Genomic DNA, 19,237 nt, shown 5'->3' with positions numbered 1-19,237 from the left:
GGCCGCGTTCTGCTCAGAGCGCCGGCTCCGTTCGCCGCGCGAGGCGGCCCCAGACAATCGCGGCTCTCAGAGCCCTCGCCCCCGCCCCGCCCCCTGCCCAAGCCACCAATGAGAGCTCGGGATTCCAACGCTCCGCCCCCCGGCGTGAGTGCTGCGAGGGCGGGGCGTGGCGGAAGGACGGCGGGTCGCAGCGGGTCGGAGCCGCGGCGGTGTGACCGAGCGGCACGCTGACAGCCGGTCACCCGGGGCCTTCTCACTGCGCCGACATGGCGGCCGCCGTCACGGGGCTGCGCGCTTCCTACCACCGTCTGCTCGACCGCATCGAGCTGATGCTGCCGCCGCGGTTCCGGCCTTTCTACAACCACCCGGCCGGTAACGGCAGGGAGCGGGGTGGGGGGACGCGGGGACGAGCCGCTGGGGCGAGTTCCACTCGGCGAGGGGTCGGTGCTGCCTGGCGGGGGATGGGGGGTGCCCTCAGCCGGCCCGGAGCGTGTCACCGGGGCGGCCGCGTCGCTGATGTTTGCCGTGCAAACAGGCCGCGCGGGGCGGCCGCGGAACGCGAGATAAAGCCGCGGCGTCCCATAGGACGCTGCCTGGTTCCCGTGCGCCGCATCCTTGACTCTTCACCCAGCTGGGATGTGTGCTGCCACAGTGGACTTTGGTGCTCGGGACGTCGCTCCGTCCCATAGCGGTGCCCTCCTGGAATTCGTGCCGTGGCTTCTCGCCGAGAAAGCTGCCGCTGTCCAAAGCTAATCCATTGGAGCGATGTAAACACGGTGCCCGTACCGTGTATGTAGGTATACGTCACAGCTGTAAGCCACGTACCGGTGGCACTGGTGAAAAAAGCCACAAAACAAACAGGGATCAAAGCCTCTGCTGCTCAGAAGCCTGAGCAATAGATGTTGCTTTGACTGTGCCGAAGTAGGTTAGAAACGAAAGGCTGACGTCGTATCTCCTGGAGATAACCACATTGCTAGTCTCATTTGGGAATTACACCAAGTGCCGCTATCGTGAAATTAGAAATCGCTTGCAGCAAGAGAACAAACAATGCTTGCTTCTTTCCTGGCACAAAGAAAGCTTCCAGGAAAATACCAGCTCTGAAGAGCTGTTTGTTTGGCTGGCACCGCACAGCACAGCTGCTGGAGGACAGCGAAGGGCTTGGGGCATGGCATGTCAACTGCTGTAGTGCAGGGACCATGGCTCTTCTCACCACACAGGCTTGGGCCAGGCTCATACTCTGCCTCCTTTGTCCTCCTGGGTTCCCTTGGCTTGACTAAACTCAGCTCCCCAGGACAAACACTTCATACACTTAATACAAAGTAAACTTCTATTTACGCATGCAGTGTTCATAATAGACTCTGGTAACATCCTGGTTTTGAGGTGCTGCTGTACAATTTGACCTTGAGAAATTCTGAGTGTCAGGATCTAGGAAGAGCCTACCCTGGTTGGGGAGTCCCCCTCACTGGAACATCTCTGGGGTCAGCATTCCACTTGCAGGATTTAACAGCCCTCTCTTATAACCAACTTGTCTTCACACCTTGTCCTCAGCTGTTTCTTATGTTCATAGTCACTAGTTTTAAATTACCAAGTTATCTATTAATGCTAATAAAAACTAATGTCTTGACAATTTTGCTACTTGCTTAGGGAATGTCAGATTGATAATTTATACCCTCTCCACCCCCCAGTTCTCTACAACTCCAAATCTGAACTTGTGCTTCGATAGAAAGTGAGTGATAGTAATTACATCTTATCTTGTAAGATGGATTTCTAAAGAGCTGCATTTGCAGAAATACTGAAGAGCTGCCTAAGAAATTTGCATCATGGGGAAAAAGAGAAGTCATAGGGAGAAACATTGTGTTCTTAAGGTGAAAAGCAATCTGCTTAGAAGTTACTGGCTGCCATCTGAAACTTGATCACTGTCACAGGCAGTGTGGCTCTTAGGGCTTTATGCAAACCTGCCAAGCTAGTTTTTGTTGCATTCTGTGTTGCAGTCATGCCTTTTATAGGGCTTAGCTGACTTTAAGGTGACGGAACAACTGATATTTGTAACAGTAAGTCTTATTCCTCATGCTGTAAGTTGCTTTACATGTGCTTGCTTACTGGTGGCTAGTTGTTCCAAGTCTTGGCTTTAAACACAAGGGCGCCTAAAACGGGATGTATAAATGGTTACTGTAACGTTGCATTGTTAGTTACATATTAGCCCACATAAAAAGCAAGCAACCAATGTCCTAGTGTTTGTTGTTTATATTCTAAAACTTTGACTCATAATATGTAACATATTATAGCTGAAAGTTGGCTTCATCTCACATGTTGTCTGCCTAGCAGTGCCTTAAACTTGATGTGTTTTGATAAAATCAGACCCAGTGCCCTGACTGTACCCCAGTGGATATTTTGGATCGTGGTCTCTCCTTAAAGACTTGGAGCAGTATTCCTAGATTAATGATGTCTGGCACAGCTGACACTCTGCACATTGCAGGTGTAGCGTTACAGTACTTTGTTTTAACCAACCAACTGCTATTTCTGCACCACTGTAGGATAAACATAATCATGAGAGATGTTTTTCCAGACTGATTTTTATCCTTTCTATATCCTTGTAATCCTCATTTGACTATTGGCAGAATATTGAGGTGGGAAGTTAAAGACCTGCTCATTCAGAGGTCCATGAGGATATGGTGCTACTTGTTGGCAATTTGTTCTCTCTCTTTAACCATCTGATGCTGCTGTGTAGGATGTCTTTTGTAGCCAGAAGAGATGGGTTGTGATTTGGAAAGGGTCTGACTTATTACAGTGCCAATAAAAAAATAGTTCATGGTTTTAGTTTGCAAGATTCAGTTGACAAAGATTTCAAACTCTTGTTCTGTTAGTTTGGTAATAGTGTAAGTTTTAATCTTCATACAGAAACTGTTTTCATTCTTCCCATTCTGATCCTAGTCTTTTCATAATAAATGTGTCTTGCAGTACTTGAAAGTAGAAATACAAATCTTTCTTCCTCATCTGTTGCAAAAATGGGTGGGCTGATTGTGCAAATGCAAGCTGATGCACAGAGTTAATGAAATGTAAGTATTAGGTGGTAAAGCACTACGCATGCACAATTACACAATATCATCTTGCAATTCACTCTCCTGAAAAAAATAAATAAATAAAAACCAAATACCCTGCACACAAAACCAAACAAAAATCATTACAAACAACAACAACAAAAATCACCAATAACTCAAAACTTACCATGAGCATTAAAACAGCCACATCTCACTGAGTAATTTAATTTTCCCCCCATTCTTCCCTCAGGTCCCAAGACAGTCTTTTTCTGGGCACCTATTATGAAATGGGTAAGTATAAGATGCCAACTCGTGTCTGCTCATCGTAGGGCAATCTGCAGCAGCCCATTTGGCAAGCCATAGTTCCCAGCAGGTACATGAGCCTTCAGAAAGGTTTGATGCCAAAGCTCTGATTTTTAGTATATGGTAAGGGACATTATTGGCCTGAAAAACTGTGTAGTGCAACACTCTGGGGATACAGGGGTAAAAGAAGCAGTGCTTTCTGGGAAAGCTGTATGCTTCACTTAATAAGTTCTCTTTTATTGAGCACACGCTGTTGCTTAAGGTAGGCATGAACTGTTGTAATTCAGAACTCTCAAAGCATGTATCGACACAATCTCCTCTTCCTACTGCCAAGCGGTTCATAAATCTGCTGTTGTGAACACCAGCTTCTTAAAGGCCACAGGGAACATGTGATGCTCTACACTGTAGGTTGTTTTCTTTGTCAGTCTGGATGGGGGCTGCACTATCTGTGGTTCACCTCTGCCTTTTTTAGTCTCTCACACAATGTGCTCCTGCTGGTTGTTTTGTGAAGGTACATGAAGGCCGATCTGTGCTCCCAGTGAAGTTCTTCACTGAGAAATTAAAATGGCTTTTCTTCTACACAGTGATGGCAAGGTGACTTGCAGTTACCCAAACGGACTGAAAATCCTGAAAATCTGTACCTCTGTGACACCGTTGCAGCAAAACCGACCCCCTAAATGAGGCAGCATGCAGAAGCCTCTGCCCTTGGAAACTGATCTCTTGAGTGGAGCCTAAAGTAGCCCTTAATGGCAGTCATTGAGTTAAAAGCTTCTAGGCTGTTTTTGTTCAATTACTTTGTTTCCAAACGCCTGTAGTAGAACAACAAATTGTGTTTCCAGTAGAGGGCAGTAACACAACAAAATAAGTAAGTAAGACAGTAACACAACAAAATAAATAAGAAGTGTATTTGCGAGGAACGTTCTCAAGGAAGACAGTCAACTATTTGTTACTGCAGTGAGGAGTTGCCTGCTTTTATTGAACTTATATTTACAACAACAAAAAATCACTCCTACCTCCTTGGATGAAGCTGAGAGAAGACTTCACATGTACATCTTTACTAACTGAGCATTAGAAAGAGGAGTCTTTCTATTTAAACAAGATTCTACTTGCTGCATGAAAACCAATTTGTTCTTAAGAGCAGCTGTGCTTGAATTAAGCTTGTGCTTAAACTAATGAAAAGTTGCCTGGGATTTTACTGCAAGCTAATCACAACCTCCATAACCGTGTTATTTCTTCCACAAAGGATAAGTGTACAGGGTCTCCAAGAGTAATTACTTGGCTCACACATCTCATCTCCTGCATAATGCACGAATAAGCACTGAGCTATACAGCGTCTTCCCCTTCTGAACCACTTAATCTGTTAGGTCTTGGTACTAGATTAACTCAATGAATTTCTTTCTGCAGGGTTTGGTATGTGCTGGAATGGCTGATATGACCAGACCGGCAGAAAAGCTCAGCACAGCACAGTCTGCAGTGTTAATGGCCACAGGTAAGGCCAGTGGTACTCTGTGCTTGTACACAACACCTCCCCTACAACTGTATCCACTCCTTTTTGTATTCTGTCAGCACAAAGCCACTTACATAGAAAAGGCTCAATATGCTAACTGCCACTGTCACTGTTACCTGGTAATACACACTTGTTATTAAATCTATGAGAGTTCTGTCATTATCTGATAGTTTTCTACAAGTGTCATAATTTTGAATTGTCCAGAACAAGTTGCTTTGAGTTAGGATGTGAATTTGGTCCCTTCAGGTACAAATGATACCCTTCATTCCAGGAAATAAACTCTTCTACTTTGTTCAGTTCGAGAAATTTTGAAACCAGTCCAGAATATGGTGGCTTTTTTAGAATGGATTCAAAGGGATTAACCAATGCTAGATGGAAAGAATTTCCATGTGCTACAAGAGCTTGGGAGCAGTGCTGTACAGGCCACTGCACTGCTGTCTGCCATGAGTTTCCACACTGCCAAAACCAATATTCTATACTTAAGTTCTTCTACCAGATTTTATCAAGGGTGATGCTTGTGGCAGGTAAAGCTGAGAACCACAGCTGCCACCTTCTTCCTTCTGTGGACTTAATGTTGATATCTGGCTTAGTGCTTTGTGTGATATGTTCTGTGATCTCCAAATGGGTGCAGCAAAATGGATATACTTCAGCAAAATGCCACTACCCTGCAGCTGTGCCAGGGTATTAAGGTTTAAACTGCTGTAGAGTACAGAGAATCTTTATTTGATTCTAGGACTATGATTAATGTTATTGTCCAGTTATGTCATGGTGGAAAAATGAAGCACATACCTGTGTCTCTCTCGCTGGCATTTGTTATGCTTCTAACCGAGAAACATATGTAAGAAAAACAGTTGTCCAACATTGTAAGACTGGTGCACTTACACAAGCCCGTGACTCCCTTCCTAAACTGAGGGGATGTCTGAATACTTTAAAGACAAAGATGTAATGTCTCCTAACTTTCCTTTTCATTCAACAGGCCTTATTTGGTCAAGGTACTCTCTAGTTATTATTCCTAAAAACTGGAGCCTGTTTGCAGTGAACTTCTTTGTTGGCTGTGCTGGCGGCTCGCAACTATTCCGAATATGGAGGTATGTATTGAGAAGGGCTACCTGCACGCTGTAATTAAACACTCACATCACCTAATCTTAATCATGAAATTACAAATTCCACCAGCTTTCCTTTTGCCTGTTGTAATGACAAGAGGAAATGAGCATTAATTACACATTACATTTTGCTACATCTTTCATTTTCTGGATGAATGGCAGGGAAGCTTCTAAATATTCTCTTTACAGCTACAGCACTTTTTTACAGGACTGATCTGTGTAAGCTGTAGTTTGTTTATTTGTTTTAAATTTGGTTATTTCTTGAGGGGATCATTTGGAGTTTTCTCCCTTCTTAAGTACTGGACAAAATAATGCAAACGTAGCAATTAATTGGGAGCTTTTTACATAAATTAAACTATCCTATCCTGAGTTTCTACCCTCAAGTTCTTTGTAATTTTGAATTTCCCTTACAGAACAGATTGTTACAAAGACACTGTTATGTAACTGGAGCTCTACCCTTAGTCTCTGCTTTTCTTTCCAATAGGTACAATCAGGAGCTGAAAGCAAAACAACAAGAGTAGCTACTGCAAAAAGATGCCTAACTCCACAGGTGAAATCCAGCAACGCACAAACCCTTTCCCACGGGACCTAGCTTCACTAATTTTAATATTTTTGTCCTCTTAGAAACTGAAAGAGGAAGTCTGAAAGTCTAGAGAACATGCGTTTTCTAAGTGCAAATAACAACATATCTCCGAACGTTTAAATAAAATGCAACCTTTTAAATGTACGTAAAATTGTTTGTCGTATGTCAGAGAACTCACACTGTCTCTTTAAAAGAAACTGACTGTGGATTGTGCCTTGAATTACCTGTTGGGCCTCACCTTACCTGACTGCTGAACAGAGCCTGGTGTGACATGGTATTGTAACTGCTAGCCAGAGTCCCAGACAGAAGTATACCTCCACATCATGGTGACACCTGTGTGGGGCTTTCACCATGCTTTAAAATAGTTCCTTCTTTTTTAGGTTCTGCCATCCCCTACAACTCAAGCTGAAGATGGACACATATAAGTACAAATATAAAAAAACCATCTGTTATTCACTTTCCACACCCTCCTTAAGTATGTACAGATTTTCTGTGAAGCTGTGCACTCACGGAACTTGTATATGTCAGTTCTCCAAAGCTTTGGAGAAAGTGGTCTGCTCCCGTCTGTGGCATGTTTATGAATGAGACCTTCCTTGAAGGTCAACCTCTCTCTCTACTTAATTTCCTGTAAAGACAAAAACATAGCACCATGAAACAGCTTCATAGCAAAAGCTGTATATTAAATTGCAGAAGTCCATTTGTATCAGGCACTTGTGTTCAGAACAGTCATCAACTTCCTCTGGCACGCTGTCAGAGACCTTCCTCCAAAGCTAGGAGTTGGTAGCCAGGGGAAAAAAAAAGAACTGAGCAATTTCTTCTGTATTCAGCTCTCAGTAACATGAATGCCTTGAATGCTGAAGCTGACAAGGCCTCTTATTCTCTGGTCTGCCCAATCCAATTTGAGGTACCACTCCCACATGGCAAGGGTGGAGATGGGAAGAAACTGTTCTATATTTAACAACAGCTCCAGCACCTTGTGGTGGTATTGAAGTCCTCACCTTTCTTGCCCTGTGTGTAAAGTATCTAGCGCAGAGTATTACTGCAGGACAGCATATTTCCTCATTTCAAGACACGTGCCTGATACTGCACCAGATACCCTTCTCCAGAGGCTGTCCTACCTCAGAAAGCTGTTAATGTCCTAGCTGTACTCTGCTGGAGATGTGTGCTGCAACCTCAAGCATTTCCACTTGCATATCTTAGTTCTTCATAGTGGTCAGGGTATCACCTCAAACAGTGAACTCTCCAGCTGTGTGTGTTTGCTGAGCTGACAGAGAGTGAAATAACTAAAAAATATTACCAGAAAGAGAGGTGGTATATTTCAGCCCCCCCCTCCCTTCCCAGTTCATGACAAGATGAGACTCATCCAACAGACCAGTAATAGGGGGGGGGAATAAGTGTATTAAAATATTCACAAGATTACAACAGAAAACATGAAAGTCCATTCAAGAAAAAATATCCAGGATAACTTTCCAGATGAGTCTGTAAAAGCAAAAGCACGAACCATTGATACACAGGCTTTTATGTAGTCAGGCCATGCAATGCATATCTACCTCCCTCACACAGATTATACACCTGTCTCACAGGTGTTAGTTCTTCCACATACCTCCAAGATGGAGGTTTATGAAAAGTATCCAGTCTGTATTCCTAATTATATTCACACATAAAAAGAGCTGCCACTGTAGGGAGATAGAAAAGATTGCACAGCACACTGATCTCAAGAGGCATCGAACTTGCATTTCAGAGTGCAAAAACACCTTTAAATGAAAGGGTTTATAGCTTTAGGGCAGAGAAGAGCAGGGAAAGAGAAGCCTCGAAAGAGTAAAAGAACTGAGCATCATTACATGGTTTTGTAATTTGTTACCTAAATATTAGCACCACAGGGCTATAGCCACAGCCCAGAAGCCTTACCCACCTTCTCAGCTTCGACAGTTTTAAAGAGAAAATAATTCCATCACCTGTACGAACAGTTTGTCTTTGAAGTCCTTGGTAGATACGTTATTAATGTAAAATTCCAAGACAAAATTTCAAAACAGATTGAAAGCATTTTGGTCATAAATCAAATGGCCTGCATCTTACCTCAATAAATCCACTCTACAGCAATGCAGCTTATAAACTGCATATATACATTTACTGCAGTTACCAGAAACATGGTTACCTAAGCAGTTCTCACAGGTTTAAAAAAGTTGAAAACTCATTTTCAGCTCATTTTGTCACAAACTGAAACAGCACTAAAGCTTCAAGGAAAAACAAAACCCTGCAGGTCACCGGTTACCATCATGTAGTTCAAAATAGGGACATATTTGCCAATCTGTAGTGGCTCTTTAATAAGCACACTCAAAGAGTTCATTAACATTTAATTTAATTTAATTAAGTGCCTTCTAATGAACATGCTGATGATCTCCCTCACAGAACAACTGCTGAAGACAAAAAAGGCATTGGAGATTTGACGTACTGAGTATAGCTACTGATTTACTTACGTCAGTATAATTATACCTAATAGCCTTAAAAATCTATTTCTGCTGATCAGTAATAAGGAAGAACATATCCACTGTTAGCAGAGACAAAACTCTTCATTTCGCAGTTCTGTTCAGAAGTGTGGATGACAAGATGACTGATGCCATTCATATTCTTGTCTCTAGGGGGTGCAAGCAGGCTCAGCAGCCAGAGCCCAAGCTGGCACTCCCAAACTGCGCTCCTACAATGCGGATAAGGTCACTTGTACCTGTAAAAGCCTGTTTCCCCCCCCCCTCGTAGCAGAGAATTCATTGTAAATCTTTTACATCACACAGACCTTCTCCAGCTTCATCACCCATGAGTGCTTGCTCACCTAACTGTCATTCGCTACTGCCTCAAAAATCTAGTTGGCTCTTCAGCTGGGCTGCAGCAAGCAGCAAGTCTTCAAAACAGACAGACCTAAAAATGAGCTAGCAGTAATGGAACTGGCCAAGGACAATACATTTCATTTTCCTTTAAGTATATGCTGTTGCTTTCCACCTGCAACACAGCACCAGAGAACTAAGAGAATAGCAGTAGAGGATACATGATTGAACTTCAGGTCACCATAACATCACAGTCTGATGACTTTGTCTGTCTCCAATCTCTGCTTGCTACCCATCAAGGAAATTAGAAGTTATCTATCACTTGAGACTTTACTAAGTAGACCAATTAAGCATGAGTCTCTTTCATCAGCACAGGCTATCATATCCAGATCAACAAGGTAACACAACCTGAGTGACAGAAAGTTTTGTCCCATGCTGCCTCAAGTTCATAGCATCACAGAATGGCTTGGGTTAGAAGGGAGCTTAAAAATCACCGAGCCCCAAACCCCAGCTGTGGTCAGGGCTGCCCCCCACCTGCTCAGGCTGCCCAGGCCCCATCCAACCCAGCCTTGAGTGCCTCCAGGGATGGGGCATCCACAACTCTGAGCAGCTGTGCCAGTGCCTCACTGCCCTTTGAGTGAAGAATTTCCTCTTAACATCTAATCTAAATTCCTTCTTGTTCTGGAGACTTTCCAGAACTTACAGTACTTAAAGGGAGCTTCCAGTACTTAAAAGGAGCTTATACACAGGAGATAGACCAACTTTCCATATCGTCTGATGGTGATAGGACAAGGAGGAATAGTTTTAAACTAAAAGAGGGGAGATTTAGATTAAATACTAAAAGAAAAATCTTCACTCAGAGGGTGGTAAAGCAGAGGAACAGGCAGCCCAAAGAAGCTGTCCATCATACTTGAGACTGATTTCTACTATTCCTGTGGGAAAGGGAATTTCTTTCTTTCTAAAATAAAGTTCCATGTTAAAAAGGAAAGAAAACAAAACAAAACAAACAAAAAAAGCTACCAAAAAACCCACCAAATAACTCACACCTTAATCTGACTTCACACACAAGGCTGCCTGAATCTAGGCAGGCTTGCAATGAGACTTCTCTGTATAGGCTATATGGACATATACGTACCTAAAGAAAAGCAATGAAATTACGTTTGCTATAGTTAGCACCAGAAGTAGCACAACTGTGCTCAGATTATTCAAAATATCCCAAAACAAACAGTCAAACGAAAAATAAGAAACCCCACAGAAACAATTAGTGACTTCAGAGCAAAGGACAGACAGCCCTATTTTCTTGTAGCACCAAGTTTTTCATAGTTAAATTCATCACATTTCTCCCTTTTACTCTAAAATGTCTAGGGAGAAAGGTGGTAATGCACAGCAATGAGCATAGGCAGATCAAAACAAAGGTTCTCCATCAACTAAGCTTCCGTTTCTTGCAGTGTAAAGTGTAAAACAAATATTTGGAAGAAGCAGCCCAGTTGATAGGGAAAGCAGCAGCAGGATTCACTCCGATTTTAGCAATACTTCTAACAAAAGCAAGTGTTAAGCAACCAGTCAAGCATGATTCTAATGAAAGAATATAAAGTTTGTCTTCCCAGATTTGTTGAGAAAAAAAAATGAAGAGGAAGCCAGACTCTTCTCAGTAGTACTCACAGACAGAACAAGAGGCAACAGACAGAAGTTAAACATCAGGAAATTCTACCTGCACACATGGAAACCCTTTTTTACTCTAAGTGCCCAAACAGTGGGATAGGTTACCCAAAGAGTCAGAAGAGTTTCCATCTGTGGAGATACTAAAAATCCAACTGGACACAGTCCCAGACAACCTACTCTAGCTAAACACAACCTGGGTTTGAGCAGATAATTTCCAGAGATCCTTTCTAACCTCAACCATTCTGTAAATTATTCTGTGAAATAGACCAAACTAGGAAATGGGTAAGAATCTGAGAGGTTACTGTAGATCAAACTAAAAATGAATTGCTTTTAGTGGAAAGTTAACACCATATACGGATGTACAGAACAGAAATCCTACTTCTTATATGCTACTCTGAAAAGACCTCAGCTGGAGTGCCATTTCTAGATCAGAACACCAGATTTCTGGTTACAGATGGGATAGCTAAAGAAATATCCTCTTCAGCAGAAAAGAATCAGGGATCCCTAACAATTTATGAGGAGTATAATCAACAAACAAGAAGCTGGAAAATTATATTACTTAAGTAGTAGACTTGTGAAGAAGAAGGAAATAAACTGCCCTCCACATCACTCTGTGCAAATAAAGATTATTAAAAAAAAAAAAAAAAGAAAAACACACTAAATTAAAAACAAGTAAAGCTCCAGATTTCTCCCAGAAGTCACTCAGTCTCCATTAAAGGTTTTTGGGAACAGATAAAGCACCTTTTCAGAAAAGGCAGAGAAGCAGTGGAGTAGTGAGGAGGGAGGTGAGGGAATACTTGAACTTCCAGATCCCTTGGAGCCCTTTTTTGTGCTTATATGAAGTGACACTTTTGAGAAAGACACAATTCATTGCCTCAGAATCTTTCAGTGAACTTTTCAGCCACCTAGAGCTACAGTTTCTTATCCCTTTAACTCACTAGCTCTTCAGTTTCCACAGGTAAACTACAATTTTACAGAATTCATTAGATCAGCACTATCCCTGTACCTTAAGGGGCTAAGTTTGAATAAGGCTCAATACATAAGTAAACAATTCTGCGAACTGTGTTAGACATGTCTGGTAGGTCTAAACATTTCCTTCACTTACAGAGGTAAGACATCTATTTCTGACAGCTAGGAGTGATAATTCTGCTTACAAGGCCAAATGAGAATGTCTACCTCATAGGAGAAGGCAACTTCTGTACTGATAATCTTACCAAGAAAATATGAATACCCTGTGAAAGTTACCTTCTTTATACTCACCTCAACAACAGTGAAAGAAATTAGGCCCTATAAACAAAAAAAAATCTCCAGCTCAATCTAGAATCTTCAGGCGTCTTCCAGTTTCTCCATTAATACAATAAAAATATTCTTAAATTGTGATGTGAGTTTGCACTTTCTCTCTCATCGTACAAGATACAAAAAAGAATATTGGCAATTTATAAGCAGAATTCTTAGCGCATTTCAACATGCAACATTGGTCTCACTTCTCTACGATTAAATAGACTATTTACACACAATACATATATATCTTTCCCTCTGTATGCACATGCATTGGTCCTAGCCTAGGCATCAAAGGCCACATGTGAGTTCTCTGGGTCAAATTTTGTTTAAGCAAATCAGTCTGAATGTGTGTTTTGCTATAGACATGATAGGACTGCATTTCAGTTCTTCCGAATATCAGCATAGACCACAGACTCTGACTTGTTGATCTTGTCGCTGTGCTGTCCTCCGGAGTGATCTAGCTGCGCGTAAATGACTGGGCCCTGGAAAGAGAAATAAAAAAACATAATCAGTATTGTTCAGAATAGGTCATATTGTCCCTCCCTTCTGCAGGGGTACAGCAAGACTACACAGCTTTAATGACACTGTTAGCGACAGTTTGAAGCAGGTGGAATGAGCCCTCACCTATAAATGACCTCTAGTGTGCCACCTTACTCATGACAGGAGCGTGCCAAACATTTCCTCCCTTTAATACTGTTACGACTGCTTGCTTTCCCACAAAAAAGCTAAATCTAGAATCATTTATTCTGAAAAGCAGCAATTTTCAGATGTTGTAGAGAGAAGAAATATACTTGGCTCAGTCAGATGCATGCCAGATTTAATATTCTATAGGAGAAACTATGCTAGAGATCTATCAGTAGATAATCGAGTGTACTTAATGTACTGCCATGTCCTCTCAGCACAGCTGTACCACTCAGATAACAAAGGAGAGAATAAACCTGCAACCACCTCAGGACACCACAGTTACTGGCCAAGCAAATGGGATCAAGGCTTGCACAGCAGCAAGCCAGAAAATACTAAAATGGCTCAGTAAATGCAGAATTCTTACCTCACTTTCAAAACAGCCCAGCTCAGAGTTTTGAAAAAAATAGAATTAAATCCTTGTTCAGTTAGGCCACCAAGATTCCCCTTTGCTACAAACCAACTCAAGGCACGGTGCAGACCCAGAAACAAGAGAACTACTTAAGATCATCATTCATATTGGAAAGCATCCAAAGGAGGGCTCTGAAGATGGGGCAGGGTCTGGAGGGCAAGGCTCAGCGCAGAGCAGAGCTGAGGGGAGGCCTGATGGCGGCTGCAGCTCTCTCAGGGAGCGGAGGGGCAGCGCTGAGCTCTGCTCTGTGTGACAGCGACAGGGCCCGAGGGAACGGCATGGAGCTGTGTCAGGGGAGGGGCGGCTGGGGGTGAGGGACAGTGCTGCACCACAGGGCGGTGGGCACGGAGCAGGCTGCCCAGGGCAGTGGGCACGGCCGCACGTGCCCGGAGTTCAAGAAACATCAGGATAACACTCTGACACAGGGTTTGAATTTTGGGTGGTGCTGGAGTTGATGATCCTTTGTGGGTCCCTTCCAGCTTGGGATATTCGGTGATCTGACAGTTTCACACGTCAGGTATATTAAGTACCTTCTTGTGACAGTCTGTTCAGCATGACCCAGCACTGACAGTTATTCCCAGGCTCTCCCTAGAAAAGACTACAACACAGCCACATACCTTTGTTCTATCTGCTTGAGTGGAGGACATTAAAGTACCACCTTTTTCAGCAGAGCAAGCAAATGCACCAGCCCTTTCCTAAAGCACCACATCCTCCAAAACACAGCCACAGGAAAGCAAGCTGTAGCTACTCCAGATGAGCCAAGGATGGGACTGTGGCCTGGAATGCCATAGATGGGAGCTTTAAGGAAAGCTCTGACCTGCAGGTCCCATTCTGCATACCACAGCTGAAATAAACACAGTGCAGAAGGCTGTGACCACCTACCAAACTATCTAAGTGGAGAGATCACACATAAACATTATGCACACAGGAGAAAAAGGGATTGTTCTGTTGGGTAGAGGGAAGAGGAGAAAAATTACAAGGATGGATCTTCCTTGAGGGTTTTCTAGCTATTTTTGCCTCAAAATTCTTTCATTCATTTAAGTCCATTTCTGTTTCCCTTAGTTTTGAGAGAGAAGCCTTCACAGATATTTCTCCCACTTGCCACTCTCCAATTCCATTTATCTTCCAAAGCAATTATGGGCCAAAGATAAGAAGATATTTCCTATTCAGAAAAGCAGATCCTTGAAGGACCATAGGTACACTTTTTCACAGCTGTTTCCCTTCCAGTGGAATGATAAAGCATGCACCTGCTAAATGCCTTGTTCTCCTTCAGAAGCAATACAAAGTCAAACTGTCCTCCTTCTAGGTAAAGCACTTCCTAAGTTACAAAAAAAAATACTGGGGGGGGGGGGAGGAGGAGGAAGAAAATTTGTAAGCAAATATAAAATGCTGAATATAAATAAAAGATTAAAGAAATGATATTAAAAAAAAGAAATAGATGTCTTTGGAAAGATGAAATTTAGAGTTTGGTTATAAATTTTTTTTTTTTCCAGCACTATTAGCTCTAATGTTGTACTGGTCTCTGAGATTGGATTTAGATTATGTTATTAACTCCAATTAAAGCTTGGTGTCCACAAAAATGTTAAGACAAAGTGACTCTAAGGTTTATTTGTAAACAGTTCAGGAATTCTCACCTGCCTGAAGCCAAAGTTTAAGGAAATGGTAAATTCTGCTCTATGGCACCTTGTATAAGTTCAAAAAATCTACAGCTGCATAAAGTACTCAGAACAACATCTCGAGTTTGCTCCAAATATCCTGATGGGTCAGTTTCCTACCACGGGAGTTCACTTGGGACCAGTCATCTTATCACAATTATTATTCTATGCCAGGTGAAATATAATTACCCTGCTGCAACCAGAATGTCAGATGATGATGAAGAGGCTTACTGGTGTGGTCACCTGATCCAAATCCAATTATTGTCTAGATATATTCATCATCACCTAAATAAATGGAATATTAACTAGAACGGAGAAAAGAAGGAGCAACAATTTATTACAGTGCTCCAACTATTCGATTTGTTGCCAGCTGATCTTCTACTCTAATGAGATGAGCTCCACATGTCTCTCCCACATCTACTAACTACCTGAGCTGATACCACCTCACTGCAGCTGAAAAGCAACCAGTTTCACTAGCATACTTCAGAAGCTACTGCAACATGCTTCTGGAGCTCCATCAGGGAGAATCTAACAAGATGTTTTCATCTTTCATTCCACCAGAGAACACCACCCTAACATAAAGGGAGAGAAGAAAAAAAAGATCAATTACAAAAAATGGACAAGCTTTGCTAGGAAAACGTGAGGGCTGATAACCACTAGCAAATTTTCAAAGGACACTAAGTATGCAGAAAAATCTATGGGAACCACCTTGGAGTTGGCATATTTTTGTACAACATACATCTGCTTTTCAGTTTGCCTGCTGCAACCCAGATTACTAGCTAAACAAGGATATCTGTCCAAAAAATGCATTTAGTTCATGTCCTCATCAGAAATTCTTTCCTACCTCATCCAAATGGTGGTCATGTTAGAGTATGAGTCACTGTAGAAGATGACATGGAAAAGCAACACTACACACAAATTTGACAGGACAGAACATATCTACTGAGAAAGAAGGAACGGTGAAAACAAGTGGAATTGAGTCAATCCAGTGAACACTGACAAAACGAGACAAGTTTTATCTAGATTTTAAAGGCAGACTCTTATTAACAGATCCACTCCTGTCAAAATCTGAACCATTTTTAAACTTTATTACTTGACTGTATCTCCTTCAGGTTCAGAGATTAACTGTTTTCTAAAGTCACTGTGTAGCTTTGTGGGTCTACATAACAAAAACTCTGTGCTCTGGAAGTACCGCACCTGTCAAGAATAAGAAACTCTTCACAAACAGACTTTAAGGCCAACAGATTGGAGATATTCACCTTATCCAGCTCATTTAGCACTGTATTTTTTCCCCTATGTAGTATTAGCACACACCTCCATTACTTCGACAAGAAATTAGGTGTCAACACTGATTTTAAAACTGCTCAAAGTCCACACACTACTCTGTAGACACTCGCTGCAAGATAACATTATGAAAAAGCCTCTTCTGAACTTAAAACCACTCAGGACCCATATCTCACAGGAAAACTGCTAAGCGTACACAAGAGGTAAGAACCAGCTTGCAAATAAGAAAATCTTGTAAAGAGATAATCGCACATTGCATTGAATCTCTGTTTGATGAGTGCCCTCTCCCTTCTGACTGCTTTCTCATGGGATATTTAGTCAGAGTAAAAGCCACCTTCTTCCTTCAAAATCAGCGGGAACACAGAAAAATCAGTGTTCACCAACACCAGCAAGAAGAAGATAAGGTTTCATAATTTCAAGCCCACAAAAGCCAAGTGCTTCAGCAGAAAAGAAGTCTCATCAGCAAGAGACAACTTAAGACTGATCACCACTGGTGAGCATGTGGTTCATTTTCATATAAAGGAAGTACATGCCACTTAGAGAATAAACCTTCACAGCAATGAGAGATTAAGTAAAACTCCTGCCCTGCACAATCCTAGATCAGATTAGGCAGTTCTGAAGGGTATTACATATCTAGCAGACAATGTTATCTCTACACAAAAAAGCTACCTGCTACAAACTCCTCATCTTCAGGATCTCATAGTTGACTTGCTACCAACTGTGTATGCTAACACAGAAGATAAGAACCACCTTTTTCATACATTAGTACACAAAGAGCAAAAATCTACCTCAAATAATATCGAAATGCTACTCTTTCAAATGCAAATGCTTGAGAGAAGAGTTCACTAGTCCAAGCTCACCACCTATCTCTCACTCAAATCAGCTACCCCCACACCTTAACAGACAGCACCTAACCATATGTCCCACCCTGCTTCAGCTTTTCTATACCATCTCCCCCACACTCCAGGAGGATCCTGCTCCGGAAAGCAGCAGGAAGCAGTTTACCTGGTGTGATCTGGCAGGTACGCTGTTTACCAGACCCTCTGTGTCGGAGGGCGACTTCGGCGGAGCCTGCTTAACTGGTGACATCAAGCTCTCAGATGTACCGCAGCTGACGAGGTGGCAGAGCACGACAATGTTCAAGAGGCACAAAGAAACAAAAGAAAGAACAAAAACAAAAAACGAGTGATGGCAAGATGAAAATGGCAGACTACGCCAAAGTAAAAGTGAACATAATGGATTCTGTAATAAACACATACAATTATCCATCTTTCCCTAGTTGTTTCTGTGTCCCTTCTCCTAGTCTCACTTGGTGAGCAACATGAAGAGAGAGACAACTGCAAACACTGGATAACAGGTCACCAAAACTCTTGTTCCTAAATATTCTCATTCAAGCCAGCCAGTCTAAAACTTCACAGCCCACGTACCTATATTCACATAGGTTTCAACTAACAACAATTATATTCTAGCTATTAGATAAATAGCCCAGTTACTGAAGCAAGCATGACACCATTGCCACAGTTAAAGTGAACACTTTCAAGAGCCCCAAGCTCTCCATACTACCCAAGGTACTTTCTAGCAAACTCCTCATTAGTTCCCTTGTTTTTCTTTGGGCAACAGTTCCAAAATAATTCTGCCCACTCACAACAGACAGTAGTCCCTGGAGTGATTCAGAGCTACAAGTGACATTTATGTTATGTGCCCAGATAAGGCTACTTGAACATCTAAATTGGCAAGTCTTGTTTGAAAACCCAAAGAAATGTCTTTTGGTGAGAACTAACACTTCTAAAATAAGGTTGCTAGTTTTCATTGGTGCTTGCTTCTTCTCATTCATTGAGAGAAGGACTGAAATGAAAACAAGCGAATGACAAACAGAGAAATTAATACCACAGAAGTAAGTATATAAGTCGTCAAAGTTAACCTCAGTAGCTTCTGGGTAGTGTCATACTGTGTTTCTAATGCTAGGTCTACCTTCTGTTCCCCACGCACCCAAGAAAGAAAGTTGCCTCCCTGATTGCAAACATATGAGCTCCCTTTGCTACCACAACCTTCTTGGCATCCTTTCCTCACAATCTTTGTAGGAAGATGGTGTACAAAGCAAGTATAGAAACAAACAAATGAGGACTGTGACATTAAGCAGACCACCTCTTCACTGGACAATCATACTTTATCCTTTGGTAAGTCTAACTATGAAGATTTAAGACTGTAAATATGCAGGAAGAAGAATGGGAAAAGGAAAGGGGAGAGAGGGGAGAGAAGGAGAGAGGGGGAGGGGAGAGGAGGAAAGAGAGAGAGGGAGAGAGAGAGAGAGAAGAGAGAAGAAGAGAGAAAGAAAGAGAAGAGAAGAGAAAGAAAGAGAAGAAAGAGAAAGAAAGAGAAAGAAGAGAAAGAAAGAGAAAGAAAGAGAAGAAAGAGAAAGAAAGAGAAGAAAGAGAGAAAGAGAAAGAAAGAGAAAGAGAAAGAAAGAGAAAGAAAGAGAAAGAAAGAGAAGAGAGAAGAAAGAGAAAGAAAGAGAAGAGAAAGAGAGAGAAAGAGAGAGAGAGAAGAGAGAGAGAAGAGAGAGAAAGAGAGAGAAAGAGAGAGAAAGAGAGAGAAAGAGAGAGAAAGAGAGAGAAAGAGAGAGAAAGAGAGGAGGAGAAGAGAGAGAAAGAGAGAGAAAGAGAGAGAGAGAGAGAGAGAGAGAGAGAGAGAGAGATGAAAGAGGAGAAAGAGAGAGAAGAGAGAGAGAAAGAGAGAGAGAAAGAGAGAGAGAAAGAGAGAGAGAGAAGAGAGGAGAAAGAGAGAGAGAAAGAGAGAGAGAAAGAGAGAGAGAAAGAGAGAGAGAAGAGAGAAGAGAGAAGAGAGAAGAGAAGAGAGAGAAGAGAAAGAGAGAGAAAGAGAGAGAAGAGATCAGAGAAGACGAGAGAAAG

At 42.1% G+C, this 19,237-nt stretch overlaps 2 protein-coding genes across 2 annotated transcripts in view; one reads left to right on the top strand and one right to left on the bottom strand.

Moving 5' to 3' along the window:
• Nucleotides 1-160: 160 nt before the first annotated feature.
• On the top strand, nucleotides 161-6,678 carry MPC2 (mitochondrial pyruvate carrier 2). Its single transcript, XM_065741931.1, has 5 exons — nucleotides 161-372; nucleotides 3,289-3,329; nucleotides 4,746-4,830; nucleotides 5,825-5,936; nucleotides 6,436-6,678. The coding sequence occupies exons 1-5, from the start codon at nucleotides 267-269 to the stop codon at nucleotides 6,470-6,472; spliced, it is 381 nt and encodes a 126-aa protein (XP_065598003.1). The 5' UTR covers nucleotides 161-266; the 3' UTR covers nucleotides 6,473-6,678.
• A 2,598-nt stretch (nucleotides 6,679-9,276) lies between these two features.
• MPZL1 (myelin protein zero like 1) overlaps nucleotides 9,277-19,237 on the bottom strand; it is a 35,553-nt gene continuing 25,592 nt past the window's right edge. The window contains 2 exon segments of the mRNA XM_065741878.1: nucleotides 9,277-12,778; nucleotides 17,334-17,439. Of these exon segments, the coding sequence (XP_065597950.1) occupies nucleotides 12,677-12,778; nucleotides 17,334-17,439 (208 nt within the window). The 3' untranslated portion in view covers nucleotides 9,277-12,676.

This window comes from Cyrtonyx montezumae, unplaced genomic scaffold (genome assembly GCF_038088225.1).
Source record: "Cyrtonyx montezumae isolate F1298 unplaced genomic scaffold, pur_monq_1.0 scaffold_3, whole genome shotgun sequence".
Taxonomy (NCBI): Eukaryota; Metazoa; Chordata; class Aves; order Galliformes; family Odontophoridae; genus Cyrtonyx; species Cyrtonyx montezumae.
The sequence above is the reverse complement of the archived record's forward strand: the minus strand, read 5'-3'. Positions and strand labels throughout refer to the sequence as shown.

Bases quoted from the DNA above. Each gene is read 5' to 3' on its own strand.
- MPC2 (XM_065741931.1), top strand. From the start codon at position 267: ATGGCGGCCGCCGTCACGGGGCTGCGCGCTTCCTACCACCGTCTGCTC. The intron at 4,831-5,824 runs GTAAGGCCAGTG...TTCATTCAACAG, and splicing joins TGCAGTGTTAATGGCCACAG to GCCTTATTTGGTCAAGGTAC. The intron at 5,937-6,435 runs GTATGTATTGAG...TCTTTCCAATAG, and splicing joins CAACTATTCCGAATATGGAG to GTACAATCAGGAGCTGAAAG.